The sequence below is a fragment of the Leptodactylus fuscus genome, chromosome 10 (assembly GCF_031893055.1).
Source record: "Leptodactylus fuscus isolate aLepFus1 chromosome 10, aLepFus1.hap2, whole genome shotgun sequence".
NCBI classification, from domain to species: domain Eukaryota; kingdom Metazoa; phylum Chordata; class Amphibia; order Anura; family Leptodactylidae; genus Leptodactylus; species Leptodactylus fuscus.
Genome location: NC_134274.1, coordinates 54,421,619 through 54,445,517, shown reverse-complemented (window position 1 = coordinate 54,445,517; position 23,899 = coordinate 54,421,619). Strand labels below are relative to the sequence as shown.

Sequence of the window (23,899 nt, the reverse complement as noted above, 5' to 3'; positions counted from 1 at the left end):
GGACATGAATCTGGGGGCAGAGATGTGGGGACATGAATCTGGGGGCAGAGATGGAGGAACATGAATCTGGGGGCAGAGATGGAAGAGGGACATGAAACTGGGGGAAGATGAAGGGTGTATATGAAACTGGGGGAGAGATAGAGGGGGGACATATAATTTACGGGTGACTGTAGGAGGATTATACTGTGTGCGGGCACATGTAAAATTAACGAGTGGGCGGAGTCAACACAAAAGTGGGTGGGGCTAAATTTGCCTCGGCGCGCTACGCGCGCCGCACATTTTGTCCCTCTCTCAGTTCTTCAAAAGTTGGGAGGTATGCATTGGAGTTGATTCTAGCAGGTCCTACCTCCAGCATCTCCAATCTAGTCACCTCACTACTGAATTGTCTAGAACGGTAGGTCCTCCCTCCAGCAACTCCATTCTAGCCCGTTCACTAGTGAGGTGACTGGATTGGAGTTGCTGGAAGGAGCACCTACCAGGAGCAACTCCATTCTAGACGCAACCCATGTGTAAATCCTCTCAGCTTACTATGGGTATTTACAATTAAGTTTTTCTGTCAGAAACTTATGTGACGGTACTTATGCTGTACCGTCACTATGTTCATAAGGTAATCTGCCATCCTAAAACGCAGGGAAACCGCAGGTGTACGAAGCCTCCATATGCATTTGTCACATACGCGTGCAAGTATTTGGTATTTCGAGCTGGGATCGCCTTTCGCTTTCTAGTTTTGTACCATGCGGGCCGCCGTCCTCACCTCACAGCGCGGGCTGTATGATTGGGCGGTCGCTCGGTGTCAGAGTCCCAATCGCTGCTAATGGTTGAGACTCCCTAAACACCCTGCGTGCACTGTCCTATGTGCACTGTGACATGGATTCCCCTGGCGACCAGTGCTCCGCACCCACCGAGGATGACTTGCTGGAGATAATGATGGAGAGAAGTTTCACGGACGTAGATGAGAATTCACAGGACAGGTAGCGGGGCAATGTGTCCTCCATATTGTAGCGGGAGGCTCTCTTGTTCATGAGAACCTCTCGCCTCAGGTGTGTCTGTGTGTGTGTGTGTATATATATGTAACACACACACTCACTGCTCTATCTGCCCTATGGACCTATAGTTTGGGACACCTACACATTCCACCTACAGGAGCTTTTATGACATCTCCTTCTAAATCCACTTATATTAGAGGGATTATATCCATAGAATAGGGAAGAAGTTGCTGATTGGTGGGGGTCTTACAGCTGAGACCCCCACTAATGCCAAGTATAGGGTGTTAGCGCTATTGTGAATCTGCATCCTCTCTACATTTATTGCATGAGATACACGTCTGTTTCTGGGGGGTTCGCATTCTGCGTCCATCACTGTTTTCCCCCACTCCCATTCTTGGGATCAGTGGGGTCTCTGTAGATAAACTTCCGTTGATCAGCAATTTATCCCCAAACCTATGTGTACAAGGTTTTGCTGTGTATCTCTGGGGTTTTTGCCCATTCATCCAGAAGATCATTTGAGAGTTCAGACTTTCATGGGCCTGGTTTACAATCTCCATTCTAATACTTACTGGGATTGAGGTCAGGGTTCAGGCCGCTCTTGTTCTTCCACACCATGTTAATTTAGAATGAACCATCCTCCCTTGGTCTGGCTCCTTGCATCGCCACCAAACAGCTGATTTTACCAGGCACAGCCATTCAGGCAGGGGAATGTCATTTAATGGAAGCAATAGAGAAAAATGGCTTTCTTGTAACGGAAGGAGTACTTGAGAAAAGGAGCCGCTTGTATAGTACAGCTTCTATTCTGGGAGGGGTCCAGAAATCAGGAACCCCCTGTAGTCCGTATTTTTCAGACTATAAGACACACTTTTTTTCTCCAAATAAAGTCCGAATGCAGCAGGTGAATCACTGTGTGCTGCGCTGCTGTGAGGACGACGAGGCAAGTTCACGAGTAGATAGATACTACTGTACATTGACTTGTCTATGTACAGTAATATCTATCTACTCGTGAACTTCTCTCAACTTACCCGCTGCCCTCTGCTGGTCTGGTCCTCTGTCCTTCATTTGGCTTCAGAGCGCCCTGCGCCCCACCTCCCTAGACTAGTATTATAGAGAAGGCGGGGCTTAGGGGAGTGTGGATGGGTACTGGGAGGGGAGACGTGAGTGCACTCACGTCTCCCCGCCCACACTCTCCAGCCGCACCAAGCCCTGTCTACTCTCTGAATCTCTACAATACTAGTCTAGGGGGGCGCAGGGGGCTCTGAAGACATGTGAAGGATAGAGGACCGGGGTGGGCGTGGGGTCTTAAAGATGGCAGCCGCTCCTGCAGAGCGGTTGCCATAGCTACCGAGTCTCCGCTGTACAGGAGACCTGATGGCTATGGCAGTCGCTCTGCAAGAGCGGCCGACCTGTTACTGTGCCACGTGGGAGCCTCCCCTGGCCAGCCTCAATAGTAATATTGAGCATCTCCCATAGACTGCAATACAATTGTATTGCAGTCTATGGGACTTGCAATCAAATGATTGCAAGTTCAAAATTTCTATATATATATATATATATGTGTATATATATATATATATATATATATATATATATATATATTTCAAATCACCCCCATATCCCTAGAATACATATAAAACAAAAACATTACTGTTGAAACACATGCACATTTGGTATCCCTGTCTATGGGAGATGCTCAATATTACTATTGAGGCTGGTCAGGGGAGCCTCCCACTTTATACTGATGCTAGTGGGCAAATATAAAGATAAAAAGTATTTACCTCTCTTTGAGCCTCCATTTCGAACAACGGGAGGTCCATTCTTCTTCATTCTTCTATAATCTGTGGCTAATGTCACTATTGACTTCCAAAGTTTATGTAAAAAAAGCAAAAAAAACTTGATAGTGTTCAGTAGTTGATACCTTTTTAATGGCTAACTCATAATGATGACAAATTACTGATGTTTAGGAACCTCTAGGGTCCTTTATCAAAGTAAATTTAAAACCTTTCTGAAGGATGCATATTTATATACAGAGAAGGCACATAGGGTGTTAGAATTCCAGGAGGAAAGGGGGGGTTGTTAGTAATTGGTAGAGACAATGTAAACACTTACAGGTCCTTATCAGTTCACACGTTTCTGTAAAGAGACATGAAACTCTGTGACACATTCAATCCACACTCTAGTGTCTGGAGCAGGGTCATGAATTTGCACTCATGAATGTGTCGTTCTCTCTTTGATCTGAAATTCCCTCTCAAAACCAAAACTTTCATGTGATCAGTCATATTATGATCCTCATTGCAGAAATGTTTTGATACGGGGTGGTCCATCCTTCGTTCTTTAATTGTATGGTGATGTGAGTTCATCCGCATTCTAAGTTGCTGTCCGGTCTCTCCAACATATAGATTATCAGTGGAACATTTGGTACACATTATTAAATACACTACATTGGATGTGCTGCAGGTGTTTATGTAAGATGACTGCTGCAGCCAGTAACAGGCCACATTGTTGACCTTGTCACAAATGGCACATGACTGCTGTGACATACCATTTGTGAGGAGGTAAATGCTGAGGCCTGTGATTGACTGCAGTGGTCACCAGGCACAAACAGCTAGGCAAACTGTATACAAACAAACGGACTGGCCGCAGTTGGAGACAGAAGCTCAGAGAGGTGAGTACTGTGTTTTGTTTTTCCTGTTTATTGGCCCACCATCAACAGTATAAAATACACCACTTTAAGATTTATTCTACAAATCTACCACCATCAGAATGTTAATTATGCTGGATATATCTTTATGATTAGTGATTTATTCTTGAGAGATATATAATTTTTATATATATTATTATTATTATTATTATTATTATTTTTTTTTTTTTAAATAGACCTCCTAAGAAAAGAATTCCCCGGACTAAACTATGCCGAGGTCTGTACAACAGATACTGTGTTTTGGATGTGAAGGAGGTGTATGCACCTAGAGAGGAGAAACACCTCACTGTTACTGCTCACCAAGATGGAGAAGACACAGAACTCTGCATTCTTAAGGATGACTGGTAAAAAAAAATAAATCGTCTTTTCTATTTTCTCACAGACCTATACATGCACACAAGTGTAACTTTAATCTTTAAAATTTGGATTTTGCAGCCCTTTACTCATTTCTGATCCAGTTCTGTATTTAAAGAGGTTATGGAATATTCACATCTGTGCAACAGATGTAAGTCCTATCAGAACTAATCCCAAGAACTAGGGTCCCTGAGACCTGTTATGCACATTGCTCTAGACTAAAAAAAAAAATAACCTAGGAGCCATTGGCTTCTAAACTGAAAAAACTAGGAGCCAAATAAAATTTTTAGTTGCCAAATTTAAATGCATATATGGATTATAATAAAACCGTGCAGTTCAGCCACACTTATTTCCTGCTTACTAAGCTTGATCTTGTTGCTTATATCAAGTATAGGTGTAGCCTGAAAATTAGCTAGTTTGGCCTTAGCCTAAGGTTGCCCATAAATTGCACAAACTGTGTTTCCCTGGCTCTATTTAAATGGAGATTAAGTGATGTTTTTGTTTTGCGACTAGAAGATGTGGTCACGATGCAACTCCATTCACATACATTAGTGATGTAGTTGAAGGGTAACAACAATCTTTGGTTGCTCGACAAGAGGCCTCACCAAAATCTCCATGTGACTCTAGGCTTAGGAAACACACATCACATAACCCACATAACCAAAATTTTCTGCGTTGCCCTGCGACATTGCAAGTAATGTACGTTATTGCAATGGTTACTATGATTGCAGCTTTCAGTCCAACAAAAATCCAGCAATGAACGTGAGCCTAATCATTTATATTTGCAGTGCAATACAGCAGTCTTTGGTTTCCCAAAAATTGTGCTCAAAATTGCCATATAAATTCGAATGGCACTATTTAATATTTTGTACAATATACTGGGAAGCTGAAAGTAAATCACAATGAGTTAGTTACTTACAGTATTTTTATTTTTTAAATGGCATTTTTTGGGCATATGTATGAAGACTGGTGTATTGAATGCTGGTCTTTACATCCCCTAAGAGAAGAGCAACCTCATTTATGACACAGCCCACATCTCTTCATAAATGCAGCGACAACTCAACTGAGCTGCCTTCTATGCTGGACAGTAGCCCACTATCAGAGATGTCTGGTAGTAGTTTGTCTCCTCATTGAAATAATTGTGCATGTGTTTGGGCCGGTCAATGGAGTTGGCTGTTGCCTGAATGCCACTGAGTCAAATGTGTATCTGTTAGATATAGATTAGTTGACCCTGTTATATACAATGCAAGGCCATCTAGTGAATGTTTGGTTTGTGATGCAAATAATAGCTGCTTCTTCTACCGTACAGGGTTGGATTTCAAGTGAAACCGGGAGATATCATTCACTTGGAGGGTAACGTCACTTTGCCAAACACATGGACTATAGACAGGGATTCTGGATATATTATTTTATTCCCTGATCTCCTCATTTCTGGTACCAGCATAGCAAATGGAATTCGATGCTTACGAAGATCTGTGCTGAGTGAGAAATTCAAGGTTTGTTTCTTTTGTGTGTATGTGTATTTGTGTGTCTTATCTTACAAACCCTACATCCTCACTTTTTTGTCATTATTTCATTATATATTTTCATGGCATGACAATTTGATACAATATTAAGTAGCCAGTGCACAGCTTGTTTAACTAAATTTGGTTTGGCATCAAAATCACTCAACAGCCATGAATGTCAGATGCCCTGGCAAGAAAAGTGAGTACACCCCTAAGTGAAAATGGACAGATTAAGTCAATATTTTGTGTGGGCACCATTATTTATGGGTTGTCCCAAACCAAAACATCAATGTCAACCCCAGCACTCCATACGAAAAGAAAGAGTAAAGATTTCATAAGTAAATAAATGAATGTAAATTATATACCGTATATACTCGAGTATAAGCCGACCACAAAAAAACTGGGAAAACTTATTGACATAATAATAATAATAGTATAAGCCAAGGGGGAAAAATGCAGCAGCTACTGGAAAATTTCAAAAATTAAAATGGTCGGAGTTTTTGGGTGTAGTAGTTGCTGGGTGCTGGGGAGAGGGGGTGTTTTGGTTGTCTGTCTGCCCCTTCCCTGAGCTTGAGGACTGAGGTTTTTTATCCCCCACTTGGAATTCAGCCTGGCTGAATATAGGGTATTTGCAGTGCTCCTATTAACCCCTTCCTGGCGGAACAGGAGCACTGCAGATACCCTATATTCAGTAGAGTGGGCACTTTCAGACACAGGGATACCTAATGTGTATGGGTTTCACAGTCATTTTCTACTTTTATATGTATTCTAGGGAAAGGAGTGATTTAGAACTTTTATTTACTTTATTTTTTAATTATTTTTTTTAAAGCTCCCCCCTCCCCCCAATTTTATGGGAGATTCTATACATTACTATAAGCTAATATAATCTATACATACAAATTATATGTTCTTCATTTGATCAAACAGTAAGAAGCCTACCTTGTGATGTGTATAACAAAGAACCTCTAATTTGTATGTATAGAATATATTAGTTTTATAGTACTAATAGTAGTAATGTGCTTCTGCTGTGTGCAAGGTGCTCCTACATTTTCTATACTTATATATTACCAAGGTAGTTAAGCACTTGTTTACATTGGGATGTGCAGTCCGAATTTTCTTTTGTGTGCTCTCTAGCAGGACAATCAGTTCCGCTAATAGCAGTTTGCTGATAAGAGTCTGTTATCGCTGTATGTAAACACATACAGTCCTATGAAAAAGTTTGGGCACCCCTATTAATCTTAATCATTTTTAGTTCTAAATATTTTGGTGTTTGCAACAGCCATTTCAGTTTGATATATCTAATAACTGATAGACACAGTAATATTTCAGGATTGAAATGAGGTTTATTGTACTAACAGAAAATGTGCAATATGCATTAAACCAAAATTTGACTGGTGCAAAAGTATGGGCACCTCAACAGAAAAGAGACATTAATATTTAGTAGATCCTCCTTTTGTAAAGATAACAGCCTCTAGTCACTTCCTGTAGCTTTTCATCAGTTCCTGGATCCTGGATGAAGATATTTTGGACCACTCCTCTTTACAAAACAATTCAAGTTCAGTTAAGTTTGATGGTCGCCGAGCATGTACAGACCGCTCTCAAATGATCTGAAAACAAAGATTGTTCAACATAGTTGTTCAGAGGAAGGATACAAAAAGTTCTCATATAGATTTAACCTGTCAGTTTCCACTGTGAAGAACATAGTAAGGAAATGGAAGACCCCAGGGACAGTTCTTGTTAAGCCCAGAAGTGGCAGGCCAAGAAAAATATCACAAAGACAGAGAAGAAGACTGGTGAGAAGAGTCAAGGACAATCCACAGACCACCTCCAAAGAGCTGCAGCATCATCTTGCTGCAGATGGTGTCACTGTACATCGGTCAACAATACAGCACACTTTGCACAAGGAGAAGCTGTATGAGAGAGTGATGAGAAAGAAGCAGTTTCTGCAAGCACGCCTAAGGTATGCAAAAGCACATTTGGACAAGCCAGCTTCATTTTGGAAGAAGGTCCTGTGGACTGATGAAACAAAGATTGAGTTGTTTGGTCATACAAAAAGGAAAGGCGTTATGCATGGCATCCAAAAAAACCAGCATTCCAAGAAAAACACTTGCTACCCACTGTAAGATTTGGTGGAGGTTCCATCATGCTTTGGGACTGTGTGGCTAATGCTGGCACCGGGAATCTTGTTAAAGTTGAGAGTCGCATGGATTCCACTCAGTATCAGCAGATTATTGAGAATAATGTTCAAGAATCAGTGATGAAGTTGAAGTTACGCCGGGGATGGATATTTCAGCAAGACAATGATCCAAAACACTTCTCCAAATCGACTCAGGCATTCATGCAGAGGAACAATTACAATGTTCTGGAATGGCCATCTCAGTCCCCAGACCTGAATAACATTGAACATCTGTAGGATGATTTGAAGCAGGCTGTCCATGCTCGGCGACCATCAAACTTAACTGAACTTGAATTGTTTTGTAAAGAGGAATGGTCCAAAATACCTTCATCCAGGAACTGATTAAAAGCTGCAGGAAACGACTAGAGGCTGTTATCTTTGCAAAAGGAGGATCTACTAAATATTAATGTCACTTTTCTGTTGAGGTGCCCATACTTTTGCACCAGTCACATTTTGGTTTAATGCATATTGCACATTTTCTGTTAGTACAATAAACCTCATTTCAATCCTGAAATATTACTGTGTCCATCAGTTATTAGATATATCAAACTGAAATGGCTATTGCCAACACCAAAATATTTAGAACTAAAAATGATTACGATTAATAGGGGTGCCCAAACTTTTTCATAGGACTGTAGATAACACATAGAGTCTATTCTCTACAAGCATGTGCATATTATCTAATCTGCATAAGTATTGTGATGCCTCATAGTGTCTGTTCAGCAAGGGGGAGAATACAGGAAGTGAGAAGAAGAGACAACAGGCAAACTGCTGAAACGGTGACATGAGAGAACTCCTTTAATGGCTACTATTTTTTACTTTGTTAGGTTAGCCTAATAAATGCTGTAAGTGCAGGTTGTTCTGTGTAAGTAGATTGTGACATTGTTAGGAGAAGAAGATGTAACATATTATAGGAAAGAAGAAATATTATATTCAGAAGAGTGTGTAAACATAATGTTACTACGCTGCTTGCTTTTAGGTTTGTGATAAAGGATCGAGGCAAATGTTGATCGGGACAATGTTACACGATATTTTCCAAAAAGCAACAACATGTGGGTTTAGCGAAGATGTTTTGCAAGAGCTTTCTCTACAGACTGTATATGGACCAAAGTATCTGAAAGAAATGTAGGTAGCTAAACTAATTGATGACTGACCCAATATTAAGTGGGTTCTCCAAGACTATATTATATACTGTATATGACCTATGTGATATATGTAAGACCTTTAGGAAAGCTCATCAGTGGGAAATTTGTGGGGTCCGACACCTGGCAACAGCTGACTTCTGCGGTGTATGGAACCAGACTCTGTACACTGTTGTAGTTGGTTGATTTTTTTTGATGGTCGAAGGATGTCCACGATAACACCAGAATATAATAGGATAAGAAGTGTTCAGTACATAATTGCAGCTAAGTATTCTCATTTCACAGATGTTACAGCTGAGTTGTTTTTCCCCATAATGAAATGGGGTGCCCTGCTGTATTTTATGCATTGATCTCGCTGACTTATCTTGTTTGATGACAACCAAAAATTTCGGGGCACCCCATCATAGTGCAAGCTGAGGTTAAGAAGATAGATTGGGATGAGGGGGTGTTATCTATATAAACCAGCTGAGCATAACCATATGCGGGAGAGAAAGAAACTAGAGGTATGTATACCAATTAACCTACAGATGAGCAGTAATGGGATTTAAGTCTGTCATATCACATCAATATGACATTTCGATTTTGTGTAATGTATACGTTGTATTAGAACCATGTAGTATATATGCCACGCTGTTGCAGTTCAGCCACTACACCATGAGCAGAGCCAACTACCGTATTTTTCGGACTATAAGACGCACCTAGGTTTTAGAGGAGGAAAATAGGGAAAAAAAATTTTGAAGCAAAAACTGGTAAAATATTTAATATATGGGAGTTGTAGTTTTGCAACAGCTGCAAGGCCACATTGACAGGTGACCCTGCAGCTGTACGGGGATGCATAGAGTGGTTTTTTTTGCGGGGCCAGACGTACTTTTTAGTTATACCATTTTGGGGAATATCTATTGCTTAGATCACCTTTTATTGAAAAAAAAACCCGGTGGTTTATGACATATGATCTTCTACTTTTATATATATATATATATTCTAGGGACAGGAGGTGATTTAGAACTTTTATTTATTTCATATTTTTATTATATATTTTTAAAGCTTTTTTTTTTTTTTTTTTTTTTTTTACTATTTTATTCCCCCCCCCCCCCGGGGCTTGAACCTGCGGTCGCTTGATTGCAAGTCCCATAGACGGCAATACAACTGTATTGCCGTCTATGGGACATTCTGTCTATTAGTATTACGGCTGGTCATAGAGACCAGCCGCAATACTAATACAGCAGTGACAGGCCGGGGAGCCTCATTAGGCTCCCGGCTCACACCCGAACAGGTCGGCTCCTGCGATATCGCCGCGCAGGAGCCGGCCTGCATCTTTACAGGTACGGGGGAGAAGGGGCCGCTGATACTGACCCGGCATCCGCTGTACTAGAGAGGCGGATGCCGGTGAGGGATAGACGCCGGGGCCTGAGACATCGCTGCCCTGCCCTGCATGAAGCCAGCTCCCGCTGCTGGCTTCATGTAGGGCAGAGGAGCGCAGCGATGTCTCAGGCCCCGGCACCTGTAATGGCGTCTATCACTTTCCGGCTTCCGCCTCTCTAGTACAGCGGGTGCCAGGCGCCACATTCGGCCTATAAGACGCACCCTTCTTTTCCCCCAAAATTTTGGGGAAAAAAAGTGCGTCTTATAGTCCGAAAAATACGGTACTTCTGTCCGCAGAAATCAAAAGATCAATGAGGGTGCCAGATTTCAGACTTCCGCTGATTTTCATATTGATGACTTGTTCTAAGGATAGGTCATCACTGTGATAGCTTGGCCAACAAGTTTATTTTTTAAATAGGCTGGGGGAGGTGAAGAAAAAAAAAATCATACTCTCCTTTCCCTGGTGCTCCAGTGTCTTTTAACACAGTCCGGTCCTACTGGTCCATTGTTGTCCTGTAGTGGAAGTCCCTGCCGCACGTTGGGTCTCTTAGTATTGCAGTGTATTGAATTTGTGATCAGAAGGCCTGGGGTTCAAGACTCCTAGGGGATCTAAAAATAAAATAAATTTATTTAAAAGTTCAAATCACCCCCATTTCCCTATTACAGATATAAAAATAAACAATGTAATATACATATTAGGCTACCCTTGCATCTGTAAATGATGGTCTACAAATGCCATAGAGGGAGAATAAAATTAAAAGTTCCAAAACCGCCATTTTGCGACTCATAAAAAAAAAGCAATCAATACATCAGACATTCCCCAAAATGGTATAAATAAAACTTATATATGTGTGCTGACCAACAGAATTCTGGTCACGTTGTTTTGGCTGCTTTTAATACCATAAAATGAAACCTGTAAGAAAGGGACGCAAACGCAGTTTTTCTGTAATTCCCTTCCATTCCGAATTTATTCCAGTTCCCCAGTACATCGTATGCAATATTAAATGTACATTACGATGTACAATTTGTCCCACAAAAATTAAGCCGACTTATGGGTCTATGATCAGAAAAATTAAAAAGGTTATGGCTTTTGGAAGACGGAGTAAAAAATGAAAATCAAAAAATTGCGGCAGTGGGAAGGGGTTAAGCATAGCAATGTCTTTTGTTTTGTTTTTTTCTTACAAAGTATTGTTGTAATGATAGTCGTGATCGTACACTAAGTATCAAAGTATTGACGCCCAGGTTCTGGTATGGTGACAATTCTATTTCTGCTTTCAACTTTGTATGTCAGAGAGACTGGTCAGAAGCTTAGAATGCGGATTAACTCACGCCGTCACACAATTAGAGAACAGAGAATGGACCTTCCCATGTCAAAACATTTCAGCATTGAAGATCATAATTATAGATGAGCGAGTACTGCTCGGATCAGCCGATCCGAACAGCATGCTCCATAGAAATGAATAGATGCACCTGGTACTTCCGCTTTGACGGCAGTCGGCCGCTTAACCCTCCGCGTGCCGGCTACGTCCATTTCTATGCGAGCGTGCTGTTCGGATCGGCTGATCCGAACAGTACTCTCTCATCTCTAATCATAATATCACCAATGACATGAAAATTTTGGTTTTAAGAGGGAATTTTAAATCCAGGAAAGAGAGACGGATTTATGAGTACAAGTTTTATGACCTTGTTTAACACTCTCCAGAAAGGGATGAATCTCTCACATGGGTTCATGGCATCCTACAGAAATCACTGCACTGAAAGAGCCATAAAAGACACTCTGTGAACTGATAAGAACGTTGCAAACTGATGAATTGTTTGTGTGTAACAATAACCAATAACCTTCTTCTACCCTCCCTCCTAGAATTCTATTCCTGAGTGTCCCTCTGTACATAAATATGCATCCTTCAGAAGTTGTTTTTAGATATACCTGAAGAAGCTGAGAGCTTCGAAACGTTGTAATCTGTCATCATTATTAATTAGCCATTAAAAAAGGTATCAACTACTGAAGACTCTCAAGTTTTTTGTTTTTATATTTCTTACCCACTGGCTAACACGGTACAGAAACTAACATTCTCCTTAAACTTTGCAGCAAATTTGTTCTGGTTGATTTTATTTGCAAACTGATGTGCTGTTTTTGATATATTTTATTTTTTACAGTATTTTTTTTTTAAATTTAATTTCAGGTACCAGCTGAACTTGAATCAAGCTGATGTGTTACAAGAAATTGTGGAATATCTTCCATCATTTCAAAAATGGACAAGTAACTATATGGCATCAGAGGCCCAAACACAGAAAACACTGTAAGCCCAAATGAAATCCTCTTACAAGCAGTTGTATGACTGTTTAATGGAATGACTTTCGGTTTCTGCAAAAACTTATCAAAAGCCACAGAAACTTCTTTTATCATAAGGGATTTAAGTGTTCTATTGGTAGGTCAGGTCTTTGGGGGCCCCTACTGACCCTGAAAAGCTGAGTTGTGAAGAACCCAAATTGCTGAATCAGCATTGTTGCCCCAGGGCTTTGGCGTCTGAGTTGGGAAAAGAACTTGCAAATACTGGCTTTTAAAAATAATCTGATTAAAAATAATTATTTTATAAATTTATTGGTGTTGAATAATTAGTAGTATAATTTGTTACATATTTAATTTAATAGGAATTCAGTCACTGTTTAATGAATTAGAGGCGCTTTACTGCTTCTGTCTGACCATGGTAGTCAACCATTTATGAAGGAGTTGGATTCAGGCTGTAGAAAAATAGCCTATTGGCCTATTGAGTCCACCTCCCTTGTTGAACTTGTATTGCTGCACACAAGTCTCGCTGTGGTCAGGAGATCTGTCTCACAGATCTGTTCTTTCTTAAGACTGGTGTGGATATTAAAAGTTGGACCACTACTGGTCATAAAATGACGGCATTTATTTACTGTATGTTCCTATTGAAAAATTAATAAAACCTTATTTGTGAAGGAAAAAAAAAAAAACAGTGGGGGTTCAGTAAGGCTCCCTAAAGGCATGAAGCCTATCTGGGTATTCACAGGTACACTGGTGAGGCAGTGCAAGCCTGCTGTGATCCACAGTGCTTGCGGGCTGCATATTATTGATTTTATGAGAGACTGCAGGCCGGTGGAAATGTGAATGAGTTGTGTGTGTATTTACACAGTATGTATCTATAATGTATATTAATATATTGTTTTGTTTTACTTTACTAGATTATCTGCTAGATACATTGCAGATACAAAAGCCGTTCAAGTGTCTGAGTTTCTGGACATTGAGGAAAATGTTTGGTCTCCTAGATTTGGCCTCAAAGGAAAAATTGATGTAACGGCCAAAGTGAAAATACACCAGAAATCAAAGGTTGTTAAAACAATGCCGCTAGAACTAAAAACTGGTAAAGAATCAAACTCCATAGAGCACAGGAGCCAGGTGAGCTGTAAATGAATAGGAGAAAGTGTGCAATTACAAATATGTCCACCCTCAACTTACCTCAAATTTAGTTAAAGGGGCTCTATCAGCAAAATCATGCTGATATAGCCCCACATATGCGTGCATAGTCTTTAAAAAGGCTATTCAGGCACTATAAAAGTTAAATTAAACTACCCCCCAGTTTTAAAATAATAACTTAAAAAAGAATGTTCTCTACTTACGGAACGTGCACCCTGGGCGGGCATTCAGGGTGCGCCGTCTTCTTCTTCCCCGCCTCTTCTTCCTCTGACGTCTTCGGGTCCCGTCCTCCACCGGCGCTTGCTCGCGGACACTGATAAAAACAAATAGCCCGTGCGCATGCGCAGTAGCACGCGGCTTCTACTGCGCATGCGCCCGAACTATTTTTTTTTATCAGTGTCCGCGAGCAAGCGCCGGAGGAGGACGGGACCCGAAGACGTCAGAGGAAGAAGAGGCGGGGAAGAAGAAGACGGCGCACCCTGAATGCCTGCCCAGGGTGCACGTTCCGTAAGTAGAGAACATTCTTTTTTAAGTTATTATTTTAAAACTGGAGGGTAGTTTAATTTAACTTTTACAGTGCCTGAATAGCCTTTTTAAAGGCTATGCACGCATATGTGGGGCTCTATCAGCATGATTTTGCTGATAGCGCCCCTTTAAAGGGGTTATGCCACAAAAAGTATTTTTTCAATCCTTTAAAGGGATTCTATCATTAAAATCACATTTTTTTCTCGATCACACATAGGAATAGCCTTAAGAAAGACTATTCTTCTCCTACCTTTAGATGTCTTCTCTGCGCTGCCATTCAGTAGAAATCCCAGTGTTCGTCTGTATGCAAGTGAGTTTTCTCGCAGCGCTGGGGGCGGTCCCCAGCGCTCAAACAGCACTGGGAGTGTCCCCAATGCTGCTAGAGAAATCTCCAGCGCCGCCTCCATCTTCAGGAACAGCCTCTCTGCGCGTCTTCTTCCAGAGCTGGGTTCAAACTTCTATGCATGCGCAGTCGGTTCTGTCGTCAGGCCTCAGGCAGAGCCAGTTGCGCATGCCCGCCTGGTGTAAGCGGCCACTTTCTTGTGGCCATTTACACAGTAAGCTGGGGTAAGCAGCCACAAAAAAAATGGCTGCGCTTATGTGCAGTCGGCGTAGAAGTTTGAACCCGTCTGCGGGAGAAAACGCGCAGAAACAATATTCCCACTTAAAAGGATTTTATCTGTGAGTATCTGATCCTAAAAACGCAGGATTCTTTCCCCCTGCTGCACACTCTAACCTGACTGCTGAATGTCCGTGTGTCTGTGGTGAACACCACTCCCATTCACTTCAATAGGGGCGCCTGACACACCCACATTCAGCCTGACTATGGAACAAGCCCCCTAAGGATCATGATTGTCTCGGTGGTCAGACCCCCATCATTCAGGAATGTATTCTCTAGAAGATCTTGCAGCAACGAAGACTGGTGACTATGCGACGTGGGAATACCCTTTTAAAGGGGTTTTGCCATCTCCTTTTCTCAGCAGCTTTGCCTGCTGTCTTCTCTTCTCACTTCCCCTCCTAGCTTGCTGAACAGGACACTATGAAGTATCACAATACTTATGATTTCTAGAAATCTGATATTAATGCAGATTAGATAATATGCACATGCTTGTAGAGAAGGGACAACTGAGTGTTATCTGTGTGTTTTACATTGACAGATAACAGGCAGGGCTTTATCAGCCACCAGCAGAGCAGTGAGTAACATCATTTGTGTTATCTCACAGGTTCGTGGTTATAGAAACTCTGTAAACAATGGGAGGAATACTTTCACATAGCAGGCAAACAAAGCAGCATTGCAAAAGCAATATATTTAGGAAAAGTCTTTAATTTACATGAGCTACCAGTACAGATAGGCTCCTTGAAATGGGAATACCACTTTAATTTATAATATGTTATATAATTTACATTCATCTATTTACTTATAAAATCTTTGATCTTTCTTTTCGTGTGGAGTGTTGGGTCTGGCATTTATGTTTTGGTTTTGCTTTCCAGGTTATTTTGTATACTTTACTAAGTCAGGAAAGAAGAGAAGATCCTGAGTCAGGCCTTCTTTTATATCTGAAAACTGGAAATATGTACACTGTGCCTGCAAACCGTCTGGACAAAAGAGGTTCATTTTACTAGGTTTATTTAGTATACATTCTCACTTGCTCTTTTAGATCTTGTGTTTATATGTTTCGAAGCTTAAACTAGGTAATATAAAAAAAAAAAACAACAAAACTTGCAAGTCTTCAGTAGGTGATACCTTTCTTAATGGCTAACTCATAATGATGACAGAATATGACGTTTCGAAGCTTCCTCTGGCTTCTTCTTCAGATATATCTAAAAACACTTTCTGCAGGCTGCATATTTATGTATAACTGGACACAGAGATAGGATTTCAGGAGGGGGGAAGAGGCTTATTACTATATACATATAAAAACAAATAATCAATTCCCAGTTCCCAGGTTCTTTATCTTTATGGCTGTCTTAGTTCAGTGATTTGTATAGAAAGACATGAACCCGTGTGAAAGGTTCATTCCACTATCCAGAGTCTTGAATAGAGTCATGCACTTGTACTTATAAATCAGTCGCTGTTTTCTTGATTTAAAATTCCCTCTTAAAATCAAAATTTTCATGTCATTGGTGGTGATATGTCCTTCCTGGCAGAAATGTTTTGGCACGGGAAGATCCATTCTCTGTTGTTTAATTGTATGGTGATGTGAATTGATTCTCATTCTGAGTTTCTGGCCGTTCTCTCCGACATACAGATTTTCAGTGAAACATTTGGTGCACATGATCAAATACACTACATCAGGTGTGTTACAGGTGAACGTACCTGGGATTTTATATTCCCTGTTAGAGTTTGGTATTTCTATCCTGTCAGTGATCAGTATATGAGGGCAGTTTTTGCACCTTTTCTGTCCGCATGGAAATGTTCTTGTGTTAGTTGGAGGTGACAGTGAGCTGCTAATCACCATATTCCTTAGGTTTGGTGGCTGCCTATAGCACAGGAGAGGGGGGGTCTGGAAATATGGATTTTAGACGGTGGTCTTTTTGCAGTAGTGGATGTAATTTGCGTGTGATTCCTCTCAGCGTCTCCAGGTGTGGGTTATATGTGACAACCAGGGGCACCCTATTGTTTTCCTGTTTGGTATTGTATTTTAATAAATCTGATCTTGGTATTCTGGTGGCCGTGGTGATTTGGTTATCAACTGTTCTTGGATGATAACCCTGCCTCAAGAATTTGTTTTTGAGGCCTCCAAGGTGTTTGTCTCTATCTGCAGGGTTTGAGCATATGCAATGGTATCTGATGGCCTGGCTGTATACAATGGAGTTCTTTATGTGTTTAGGATGAAAGCTATCCCATGTTAGGTAGGTAGGGCGGTCAATTGGTTTCCGATTCAGTGATGTCTCAATTTTGTTGTCCTGTATCTTGATGACTGCGTCCAGGAAGTTTATTTCAGAGAAGGAGTGATTGAGCGTCAGGTTGATGGTGGGATGGAACTGGTTGAATTGTTCATGGAACGTTTTCAGCTGTTGTTCAGACCCAGTCCAAATGATTAGGATATCGTCAATGAAACGGTAGTAGGCCAGAGGCCTGATGGTGCAGGTGGATAGGAAGTCACTCTCAAGCTTGGCCATGATGAGATTAGCGTACTGGGGTGCCATTTTGCTCCCCATTGTGGTGCCGGTAGATAGATACAGTCACCAAAAGAAAAGTAATTGTGGGTGAGGATGAATTTTGTCAATTTCACCACAGCTTCAGCATTCATACCTCGCTTTTCCATGAAAAACTGGCACGCATATACACCGTCCTGGTGTAGGATGTTGGAGTACAAGGATTTTACATCCATGGTGGCCAGGATGGTTCCATCTGAGAGGGGACCTATAGTGGATAGTTTAAACTAGGCAAGTTATCATTTAAGCCAGCAACGTCCCATCTTGTTACATGCTTGGATGTTTATAGGAGCAGCTTGCTGGTTGTATTGTAAATGTATGGCACTGAGTGGGAAAGGCTTAAAACTGATATGGATTATTTCAATTATTTTGCATCCATGCCATCCTTTCTTACACTTCAATTAGCTAAGGGATATGTCACAAACTATACCCCTATCCAGGATTGCTAGATTTACTATCATATACACCCATTTACGCTGGGTTCACACCAGTGTCCGGTCTCCGTTATCAGGTTTCCTTCTTCTGCATGCAGATGATGGAAACCTGTCATGCCGAGTCCGGCTGTGAGTGTTTTGAGCTCTCCGCCGCGAAACAGTTTTTTTAAACCAGACACAGAGTACTGCATGTCCGACTTAAAAAAAAAAAAAAAAAAACGGTTTCGCCGCGGAGCGCATAAAACGAATGGGTTTGGAAAGATGCTGGCAGGTTTCTGTCTCCTGCCCAGTTTTGTGCAGGAAACGGAAACCTGCAGAAGGGAGTACGGTCGCAAATGTGAACGAGCCCTAACTGGTATCAATTATCTCTGATACCAGTGTGCAGGTGCACAGCCCAGTAGAGGGCGTGCCTGATTAATAAGGCCTCCTTATAAACCAGGGGCACCTTCTGTCGGTGCAAGGGTTGCGAATACTGGAGCTAAATACACTAGTCCTCGTAATACTCCCTTTTTTTGTTTGTAGAGGAAACTTATTAGTTTAGAAATTGTTTGTAATTCATTGCTTAGGTAAACTTAGTTTTTGCTTAGTTTCAGTATGTCTGGTTTGAAAGAATAAAATGAATACAGTGTGCAGTCTCCAAGAAGGTGAAGCTAAAGAAAATGGCAGAGTACTCCTTTATTGCTTTATAACCTAAAATGCTAAGGCTGGAGGTTTTCTTATAGTTTATATATTTACAGGGCACCTTCTTATTTTAGGAATTCTCTTTTTCACCATTGTAATTGTAAAAGTTTAGAGAGGGTGAAAATATTTTATGATTGTCTGTAGGAAGCACTTTAAGTCTGACCGCTTCATAGCGTCATGTTACTGAAATACTTAATACAATGGAGTCTTCTTTTTTTCAGAATTATTGAAAATAAGAAACGAGTTGTCCTTTTATTTAACAAATGTGATACATAAATCTGACAGTGGAGCCAAGGACATTAGACTGGCCTCTCTGCCATCACTTATTGCTGACAAACAAGCGTGCAAATTTTGTTCACAGCTTCGGAATTGTGCGCTCTACAGCAGGTATTTAATGGGCTTTTTATTTTTATTGAGCTGGTAAGACTAGAATGACAGACTTGGGCCTATTGCACACAGAAAAATATGGATAGCACATTGATTCATTTCTGACCCATTTAGTCTGGGCGCAAATCTCAGGACAGGTCCTCTCATGGAAAGAATGGGGTTGCAAAAACATGGGTGATACTTGGGAAAGGTGTGCACGTTGTATTGTAATACAGTGCAACAGTCATGCCCTAAGTTTGCTGCTCGTCAGACATGAACGAAGGGCCACTACTCCACTGCATAGATCTCAAACTTGCCACAACCCACACCAGTTACATTGCAGCATGGCTTTTTAACAACCAGGACATACCCGTGGCCATTTTAATGTATAAAAGTCATTATTCCCATTGACAAATGTGCATCTATTGCTATCGAGGAGTGTTTATCACTTTAATAATACTTGCATGTGTTTGAAGAGCCCTTTAACCTATACTCTCCCTGCTCTGCAATACGATGTAGTGGCGCAGGAACTACTTTTTACCAGCACCATACTATTGGGTTGCAGAAATGGGTTCTTCAGGGATTGTGCTCCATATTTACCAAATCAATTATACTTTAAAAAAAAAAACACAAAAAAAAACAAACATTGATTTGGTCTGATTCTGAATTAACATATAACTGTGGGAGTCTTAGACTAGATTCACTCCAACACTGACCCTCCATATGGGGATCCCGCTCCCCTCTCTACTTGAAAAATGCAGAGAAAAGCGCTTGTCTAGTCTATGGGGTCTGCAGGTAGCCTCTTTTTAAAGCGGATTAGGTTTCTGTACGGGGGGTCCCCCAAGCGGATGCAGATGTGAACCTAGCCTAATGTGATTTCTTTATTGTGCATTTTATTCTAGGTCTATAGAACAGCAGGGCAGTAGTTTTTACATTCCTAATGACATGCTTCCAGTTATTGAGAGTGAGACTGCACATCTGAAAGCCTCTCATCTTCAGTACTTCTATCTTTGGTACCTCATGTGTTCTTTAGAGGCATTATCAAAAGAATCAAAGACTGGGCGGAAAAATATCTGGATGCTTTCATCGGAAGAAAGGTATTAGTTGTTGGGGTATTCAGTCAGATCATTGCTGTTGTTTCCTGTAGAACATTATAGCTAAGTAAATGAAGTACAATTAATCAAATTAATTAGGTTTCACTATATGCAGTTTAACCAAAAGGATTGAAGAGTATGAAGGAAAGACAGCTACATCTATTATGTGTTCATGTCTTTAGTTGACATAACTGTATGTGCCCTTTGGCTAAGGGCACACGTTGCTGTCGTTTGAAGCCCAAACCAGATACTATTCAGAGTATACAAATGAGCCCCAACTGCAACAAGGTGTCAGAGCCTGAATGACCTCTGTTCCCAGGGGTGCCTGCGAGCCAAAACTTACACCCAGCACAACCTCCAAGGCATTAGATAGCCTCTGCCTTGTTTATATCTGGCAGACTCATTGTGAGAGTCCTCTGGCCGCCACATTCGCTATACAGTTTCTCTGTTAGTTATTTGCTGGCTAGGGAACATTCACAGTAAGTCAGCTAAAATCAAGGCAGAGGTTGCCAATGAATTATTCAGGGGGCAGTTTTGGCTGAAAGGCAGTGCTGGGAAAAGAGCCCATTCAAGCACTCACAGGCCCCCATTGCACTTGGGAACTTTTGCATACTCTGATGAAACGCAGCTTTTTGTAACTATAAAAGTATAACGTGTGACTAGGAGCGATTCCAATACAAGGTGGGCCATGTTTAGTAACCCTTTCACTGCTCATTGTAGTTTTAATACAAATCCTGTTGCAAAGTATCCATGGCCATAATGGTGTGTATGCAGTAAAGGATGTATTGCTTAGTTTTCTGTTTTATGGGGCAGGATCGTGCTTTTTAAACCATAATCTGTGTTTGCCATTTTGCAGAGAAGCAGACGGACAGTGTGTTGGAAATCTTATTCATACAGGAAACGTGCAGAGTGTCTGTGATGGACAACACCTTCATTGCTTTCAGCGCCAAAGTGGTGATATTCCAGCTACAAACCTGACGACGGGAGACAGAGTTGTAGTTAGTGGAGAGGAAAAAAAATTCCTTGCTCTGTCAACTGGTTACATCAAAGAAGTGACCAGAAATAACATAATCTGCTTTTTGGACAGGTTTGTTAACCTGTTTGTGGATGAATTATCATATTTTCAATGCTCCATAATATACGCTAAAAACTCAAATGTGTTTTTTCATATAGAAGTCTAGCCAAGATACCTCAAGGTACTGTATTTAGACTGGATCATGAGGAAGGAGGAGGAGGCATGGAATCCCACTTGGGAAACCTGTCCAAGCTGATGGAGAATTCTCCAGTGAGGTTTGTTGCTTTTTAGTTATATTACTATATCATGACTTACACCAATGATCTCTTCTAACACTTCTTATTTTATTTGTCAAATAGCACATATTTTACTTACATAGAGACACCAGCTATCTTTATCATTGTTTTTTTTTTTTTTGTTTTGCTTTTTGATTCCCAGTCTCTTTCTTGTAGCTAATGTTGCCATCTATGTAGGGCTCACCATGAAATGCATAGACAATGAATTTGTATTGCAGAATGATTATAAAGTACAGATTACTTAAAGGGGGTTGGCCAGGATTTATTGTGTATGACCTATTCTTAAATCTGGCCGGTAGGAGATTTCTGACAGACAGCCACCACACGGATCAGCTTTTTGGAGCTGCTTCCAATGCCCACGCTATACACAGCATGGAACCAGAAGCAATTTTCTCTGGTCTTTATATAATGGCAGGGTGTAGGTACTGCAGCTGAGCTCTCATTGAAGTTGATGAGAGCAGATCTGCAGTGTATGGTACTCCGAATCTGAACCATACAGATGATCTATGCGGGGGTTGCCTGTTGGCTCACATCGATCAGATGTTTACGGCTTATATTAAGAAGTGACCATAAATTTTTTTTTTTTGAAAACATGAATATCGGTTTAGTGTGGACTTGGAAGGTCACTTTAAAGGGAACCTATCATATGCAAAACACTGTTGACTCTGTAAGCAGTTATTATTATGTAGTAATAATATAATGTGTTAATGTTAGTGTCTGTATCTCCAGCTTTTACATTGTCTGCTCTCTTCCTCAGTGAGAAGCTTAGAGATTTAATTATTGATTTTAAGAAACCAAGCTTCATCAAATATTTAAGTTGGGTTCTACCTTCTGATGCAAAGGATACTGTGGCTAATATATTGATAGGTAAGTACTATGAGTTCTTCAACAATTCTGTTAACCCTGCCATTGTATGCTGCGTCTAAAAGATGAAAAGACCAGGATCAGATGGCTGAATACACACCGGCAAGGAAGACTCCGGTGTAACTTTTAAACACTGTCACCATAAAAAGTGACCACCTTAACCGGTGAAGGACTGCTGGCCGTAAAATTACGGCCAGCGATCCTGGTCTCTAAAGATCGGCCTATTGTAAAAATACAGCTGGTCTTCAGAGACCCCCTTGGAGGGGGGTGGGGGCAGGAACACCTAACTCTCCTCCCCCCTCAATAACGTCCAGTCGGAACAGAGTCCGACTAGACGTTTTAACCCTTTCGATCGTGCCGTGGATCGAAAGGGATCTGCCGACAATATGTCACGATTGGCATCCCCCTCGGCAAGATTGGGGGGTGCCGATATCAGTAAAAGGCAGCCTGGGGTCTGGCCAGTCACCCCAGGCTGCCCGGAGCCCCCACATACTTAGTGATCCTGCCAAGACCTTCTGACGTCAGGCTGTATGTCTGCACAGACTGACATTCTGCTACGGTATGCAATGTGAGACACATGCATGCTGTAGTTTTGAAAATGGGGTGGTTTATGGTGGTTTCTATTATATAGGCCTTTATAATTCCTTTCAGAAGGGAAGTGGTCCCTAAAAAATTGGTTTGGGGAATTTTCTTGTAAATCTGGAAAATCACTGTTACACTTGTAAGCCTTGTAACGTCCAAAATAAATTACCGTATTTTTCGGACTATAAGACACACCGGACCATAAGACGTACTAAAGTTTTAGAGGAGGAAAATAGGGGAAAAAAATTTTGAAGCAAAAAAATTTGTAAAATATTTAATAACATAATAATATAATATTCACCAATGTAAATAGAACCGGGGGTTTTTGGACACAGGGATACCAAATGTGCATGTGTTTCAACAGTAATGTTTCTGTTTTATATGTATTCTAGGGATGTGGGGGTGATTTGAACTATATATATATATATATATATATATATATATATATATATATATATATATATATACACTCACCGGCCACTTTATTAGGTACACCTGTCCAACTGCTCGTTAACACTTAATTTCTAATCAGCCAATCACATGGCGGCAACTCAGTGCATTTAGGCATGTAGACATGGTCAAGACAATCTCCTGCAGTTCAAACCGAGCATCAGTATGGGGAAGAAAGGTGATTTGAGTGCCTTTGAACGTGGCATGGTTGTTGGTGCCAGAAGGGCTGGTCTGAGTATTTCAGAAACTGCTGATCTACTGGGATTTTCATGCACAACCATCTCTAGGGTTTACAGAGAATGGTCCGAAAAAGAAAAAACATCCAGTGAGCGGCAGTTCTGTGGACGGAAATGCATTGTTGATGCCAGAGGTCAGAGGAGAATGGCCAGACTGGTTCGAGCTGATAGAAAGGCAACAGTGACTCAAACAGCCACCCATTACAACCAAGGTAGCCAGAAGAGCGTCTCTGAACGCACAGTACGTCGAACTTTGAGGCAGATGGGCTACAGCAGCAGAAGACCACACCGGGTGCCACTCCTTTCAGCTAAGAACAGGAAACTGAGGCTACAATTTGCACAAGCTCATCGAAATTGGACAATTGAAGATTGGAAAAACGTTGCCTGGTCTGATGAGTCTCGATTTCTGCTGCGACATTCGGATGGTAGGGTCAGAATTTGGCGTCAACAACATGAAAGCATGGATCCATCCTGCCTTGTATCAACGGTTCAGGCTGGTGGTGGTGGTGTCATGGTGTGGGGAATATTTTCTTGG

The 23,899-nt window shown here is 41.1% G+C and overlaps 1 protein-coding gene across 1 annotated transcript in view; it reads left to right on the top strand.

Moving 5' to 3' along the window:
- Positions 1 to 867: 867 nt before the first annotated feature.
- Positions 868 to 23,899, top strand: part of DNA2 (DNA replication helicase/nuclease 2) — a 34,605-nt gene continuing 11,573 nt past the window's right edge. The window contains exons 1-12 of the mRNA XM_075258706.1: positions 868 to 971; positions 3,864 to 4,031; positions 5,351 to 5,537; positions 8,702 to 8,847; positions 12,410 to 12,526; positions 13,431 to 13,644; positions 15,679 to 15,796; positions 18,683 to 18,848; positions 19,730 to 19,924; positions 20,778 to 21,008; positions 21,095 to 21,211; positions 21,990 to 22,099. Coding sequence (XP_075114807.1) covers positions 868 to 971; positions 3,864 to 4,031; positions 5,351 to 5,537; positions 8,702 to 8,847; positions 12,410 to 12,526; positions 13,431 to 13,644; positions 15,679 to 15,796; positions 18,683 to 18,848; positions 19,730 to 19,924; positions 20,778 to 21,008; positions 21,095 to 21,211; positions 21,990 to 22,099 — 1,873 coding nt within the window. The remainder of the gene's footprint in view (positions 972 to 3,863; positions 4,032 to 5,350; positions 5,538 to 8,701; positions 8,848 to 12,409; positions 12,527 to 13,430; positions 13,645 to 15,678; positions 15,797 to 18,682; positions 18,849 to 19,729; positions 19,925 to 20,777; positions 21,009 to 21,094; positions 21,212 to 21,989; positions 22,100 to 23,899) is intronic.